This window comes from Trypanosoma rangeli (assembly GCF_003719475.1).
Source record: "Trypanosoma rangeli strain AM80 chromosome Unknown Tra_15.4_contig_00231, whole genome shotgun sequence".
NCBI classification, from domain to species: Eukaryota; Euglenozoa; class Kinetoplastea; order Trypanosomatida; family Trypanosomatidae; genus Trypanosoma; species Trypanosoma rangeli.
Window position 1 is genome coordinate 25,795 of NW_021705974.1, and position 4,658 is coordinate 30,452.

General features: G+C 41.3%; 4 protein-coding genes across 4 annotated transcripts, besides 5 other annotated features; all 4 read right to left on the minus strand.

The window, feature by feature from the left end:
* Nucleotides 1–31: a microsatellite.
* A 58-nt stretch (nucleotides 32–89) lies between these two features.
* Nucleotides 90–119: a microsatellite.
* A 67-nt stretch (nucleotides 120–186) lies between these two features.
* Nucleotides 187–1,371, minus strand: TraAM80_06392 (putative GTP binding protein; the record flags this gene model as incomplete). The annotated part of the gene is made up of 1 exon (XM_029383238.1): nucleotides 187–1,371. The coding sequence occupies one exon, from the start codon at nucleotides 1,369–1,371 to the stop codon at nucleotides 187–189; it is 1,185 nt and encodes a 394-aa protein (XP_029236951.1).
* Nucleotides 1,372–1,393: 22 nt separating this feature from the next.
* Nucleotides 1,394–1,425: a microsatellite.
* A 75-nt stretch (nucleotides 1,426–1,500) lies between these two features.
* Nucleotides 1,501–1,545: a microsatellite.
* Nucleotides 1,546–1,595: 50 nt separating this feature from the next.
* TraAM80_06393 (uncharacterized protein) lies at nucleotides 1,596–2,087 on the minus strand (the record flags this gene model as incomplete). The annotated part of the gene is made up of 1 exon (XM_029383239.1): nucleotides 1,596–2,087. One exon carries the CDS (start codon nucleotides 2,085–2,087, stop codon nucleotides 1,596–1,598), a length of 492 nt encoding a protein of 163 aa, XP_029236952.1.
* A 130-nt stretch (nucleotides 2,088–2,217) lies between these two features.
* Nucleotides 2,218–2,279: a microsatellite.
* An 83-nt stretch (nucleotides 2,280–2,362) lies between these two features.
* Nucleotides 2,363–3,487, minus strand: TraAM80_06394 (uncharacterized protein; the record flags this gene model as incomplete). The annotated part of the gene is made up of 1 exon (XM_029383240.1): nucleotides 2,363–3,487. The coding sequence occupies one exon, from the start codon at nucleotides 3,485–3,487 to the stop codon at nucleotides 2,363–2,365; it is 1,125 nt and encodes a 374-aa protein (XP_029236953.1).
* Nucleotides 3,488–3,561: 74 nt separating this feature from the next.
* On the minus strand, nucleotides 3,562–3,918 carry TraAM80_06395 (uncharacterized protein; the record flags this gene model as incomplete). The annotated part of the gene is made up of 1 exon (XM_029383241.1): nucleotides 3,562–3,918. One exon carries the CDS (start codon nucleotides 3,916–3,918, stop codon nucleotides 3,562–3,564), a length of 357 nt encoding a protein of 118 aa, XP_029236954.1.
* Nucleotides 3,919–4,658: the final 740 nt, after the last annotated feature.

The following is a 4,658-nucleotide window of genomic DNA, read 5'->3' on the forward strand; positions in this document are numbered from 1 at the left end:
TATATATATATATATATATATATATATATATGTTTTTAAAAAAATGTTTTCCCTACATCTATTCAACCTCCAGTTGGGATTTAAATGAGGTAGTGGTTAGTCTTGTTGTTGTTGTTGTTTACTTATCTTCTTCGGATGAAAAAAATGATTCTTCTCGTTTTATTCATTTATCTAAAATGAATAAAATCACTTCTTACCCCCTTTTGAAACATTAAATTTGAAGAAAATAATATCGCCGTCCTGAACTTCATAATTACGTCCCTCTTGATGCTGTTTACCAGCTTCACGACATACAGTCTCGCTTTCAAGCTTGTCGTAGTCTTCCCAGTGAATCACTTCAGCACAAATAAATCCCTTCTCCATGTCGGTGTGTATTTTACCAGCTGCTTGAGGTGCCTTCGTGCCACGCTGAATCGTCCAACACTTAACCTCGTCTGCCCCTGCAGTAAAGTAGTGGATCAAATTAATAGCATGGTAAGAGGTGGTAACAACTTTGTTCACCTGAGACTTTGTTTTATTCGTCTTGCAGTACTCTTCTACTTCCTCTGGAGACATGTCAACAAACTTGGACTCCATCTCAGCTGAAATCGGGATAAGTGGTTCACCAGTATGCTGATCTATCCACTCCTTTAGCTTAGCAAGCCATTTGCCACGTTGCCGAATAAAACTCTTTTCGGACATGTTGGCTAAAAAAATAGCTGGTTTTGCTGTCAAAAGTTGTAGAGTGTTGAGATAATCAATTTCCTTACCATTCCAATGGCAACACCGAACTTGTTCACCATTTTCAAGATGTTCTTTTACTTTCAAGAGAATCTCTAAATCCGCCTTCTTGCTTTTATCAATCCCACGATTCACTATGGGTGTTATCTTGTCAATTAATCCATTGACAACCTGTAAGTCCTTCAAAACCAACTCCGAAAAAATAATCTCCAGGTCGCGAATAGGATCCAAATCACCTTCCACGTGAGTAACCTCAACTTCCTCAAAGATGCGAATCATGTGAATAATTCCATCACATTCATTGATGTGGGACAGAAAAGCGTTACCAAGCCCTTCACCATTGCTGGCTCCACGTACCAAACCTGCAATGTCCCGGACGTGAATTTGCGCAGGAACAATAGATGCAGGCTTATTTATTTTCACCAATTTGTCAAACCGGTCGTCAGGAATATTAATATCTGCGGTGTTTGGATCAATGGTACAGAATGGACGGTTTTCTGCAGGAACACCTTTCTTGGACAGAACGTTGAAAAATGTGGACTTACCAACGTTAGGAAGTCCAACAATACCAACCTTCAAGTTGCTCCCAGGTCGGCCCAACAAAACTATGCCATTTTGTTGCGGCTGATCAACCTTCTTCTTGGGAGGCATAATATTCCTTTTAAACCAAGTGTGTTGTTGTTTGTTGTTGTTGTTTTTTTTTTTCGCTACCATCAGATTATCAAATCAGAAATATATATAGACGAATATGAAGGGAAAAAAACCCAATATTAGCTTCCAATTATTATTATTATTTGTATACATGCTTATTTATTTGTATTTATTTACATTTCTTTTAAGAAAAAGGGCAAACTTCAAACTCATTCATTGGTAATTCAAAGTAAAAAGTGAGCATTTGACATTTCATCAGCGGCTTCCCCCACTTCAGGTGACACAGTGCTGCTGGCATCACCAGGAACGGAATTTTTCACACCCGACTCCCGAACTAAATGATAACTACAGGCGCAACGGTTGCTTTGTACCATTTTTTTCAATTCATTCAATTCCTGTTCCTTACTGGAAATGAGCACCTCATTTTCCCGAAGAGCATCCGTCAAAACAGTATTGATGTCCTCTGTGTCACATACCAAAATTTCAGTGCCAGACGTTGAAAGGGCATTTTTGCACTCCGTTACCGAATTGGAGCTCCTTAAATATCCCCTTATCTCATCATTGCTTTCCCTCAATTTCTTCACATGCCTTTCCATAGCCTCTATTTCGTCAAGAATAAACTCCAGCTGAGGTCTACTTGCATCGATACTAACTACTTGTCGGCCTTGACTAGAAGCGGTGCAACCTCTAAGCATGTACACACCCGGGAGAATCATTTCACCCCAATCATTTCTACCTTGCGCACACATATCTTTTAATGTTTGTAAAAACAAATTAAAAATGGATAACTAATATCCCAAAATAGAAGAAAAAATGGCTGCAGCAACTTCATAGAAAGCAAACATTTTATTATTATTATTATTGTTATTATTATTATTATTATTACTATTATTATTATATGTTATTATATGTTATTTCAAAGAATTTATTTATTTATTTATTGGGGGAGAAAATTAAAGTCGTAGAAAACACAATTTGCTATAATAGGATTTCAAATTGACTCTTTTACACGAAACAACAATGACGCATTATCGACTGCTGTCCATATTAATTCCGCAAACCGGCAAATTCCCTCAGTATTCCCTTTTTCAAATATGTTGGCAGCATGCGCAAGAGCTGCTGAGTCACTTTTTTTTCTATTGGGCTGACAACAAGCAGAGACAGAAGAAACTGCGTCAATCGCCTTCTTGCTCAGATCCAAGTAGATTGTGTGAGAAAAAACATCCGGTAGAACCCCGGTATTTGAGGTGTGGGAAAGCAGTGTAAATCGTAAAACATCGACAATCTCTCGATGATATTTGTTTTTATCACAATGAAGCAGATAACAATGATATAAATATTCAGCAAAAAAAGTTCCATACACACCAGTGGAATCCAGATCCTGCCCTGCAAAGCCACGGAGAATGGCGCAGGCAACATGAGACGCATGCTCACAATCCCTTATGATGGCATTCACAGCAAACGGATTCCTGATGGGAACTACTACAGTTGCAATATTCCCATTTCCATAAATCCAAATGCGTCCATCGTTCAAGGTAACAACTTTCTCTACTTCTCCAACGTGCATGGATACGTTCCCCGTCTCCGCGGACTTCATCCACACAACAAACTCACACAAACTATGAAAGGGTATAGCACCTGTTACAGCTTGTACAACACTGCTATGAGTCAATGACAGACGCTCCAGGGGCACGATGTCCATTTCAAATAAAGTTTCTTTCAAAGTCTGACAAAGTATCCTCTGCGAGGCAAGAAAAGAAATGTGCAGAGATCGTAGCAAATCGACAAATGACTCCAACTCACTGTCCTCGATCAAAAGTGAACATGAAAAAAGTATAATACTGCCTCTTCGATCATGAGAATCGAGCAATAAAAGCTGTGCCTCCAAAGACAAGGAGGCAGGCAACAATATGGCATGGTCAAAAACCAATCTGGCATACGGAAATTCTCCAGAATAAGCAGAGACACCATAGACCAAATCACTGTGTCCAATACTCGGGACAAAGAAAAGCTTTTTTCCTTGAAGAGCCATCACCACAAAAAGTTGTGCAAAATCCGAACAACACCTTTCATCCAAGGTCTGAGTTGTCTTTAATATTGACTCTACAAGCTGCATCGTGCTCCTCCTTTCCAAAGGAGACCTAAACTGAGGGAAATTTCCGTAATTAGTAACGCACATGATCCATTGTTTTATCTCTGCCACAGCTTGCAATATATTTCTCTGGAGAAAAAAGGACGTTGCTCGTCGTTTAAAAAATTGCGTAATGTTGAAAAAACCCTACACGCTAACAAGGAACCCAAAATACCCAATGGATCGTCAATGCTGAAACCTTTTACTGTCCCACTAACTAGAAGGGAAAAGCTGGCAACTCGCATATCTCTTGCTGTCGGCGACTCCATACTCAGTAAAGAGTTTCTAATCAAGTTAATCACTTCAGTTGACCTAGTACACAAAAGCCCAGAAACATTCCAACACAGCATTCTTCTTTTTCGGCACAAGCGCTCGTAGCATTGCTCAATCAATAGAATCAATTCTTCGCAGTCCATGATTTGAAATCGTGCTCATTTCCCTTTTACATTCCCGCACCGTATCCTTGTTATGTGAGATCAAATTCGTATATACATATATATACAAAGAAAACAAAATTCTGGTTATATATGTATATGCGCCACTTTTCCTTCTTCCTACCAAAGTCAGAGAAGGCACCGAAACGGCAAAGATGAAACCAAACAAACAAATCGATCTCGGTATTAAAAACTGCTTAAAACAACAACAGTTCAACTTTAAAAGTAAACACAGCAAAAAGCAAAAAAAAAAGACTCATGATCCAATAACAGAGACAACAAGACCACACCCAGCAAACAGCACAGAACCCACATGCACACCACCTCACCAACCCACCCGCACCCAGCCAGATCCAAAACCGCCAGATGTGCCAACGCGCACCAACCCCACACAACCAACACCCTTTCCCAAGCGCTCCAAACACCAGAACAGACACCCCGCCATAGCGCAAAAAGAAAAAAAACGAACGACACCCTCCCCACCCCAGATCAACATTAACAGACGGCACGCCACCGGCCCCTGCCTCCAAGCTATCGCCGCCCCCAAAAAACTAATAAACCGCCGCCACCGAACACGGCGAACACGCGGCCGAAGCCGGCGGCGCCGAGCGCGACGATCGCCCCCGACGCCGCCGGCGGTTCCGGCAGGGGCGCGGCCTCCGCCCGCGGACCCACCGGCCCCCCAGCCTTGGTTGGAGCGCGCCAGGCGAAAAAACGCCAAC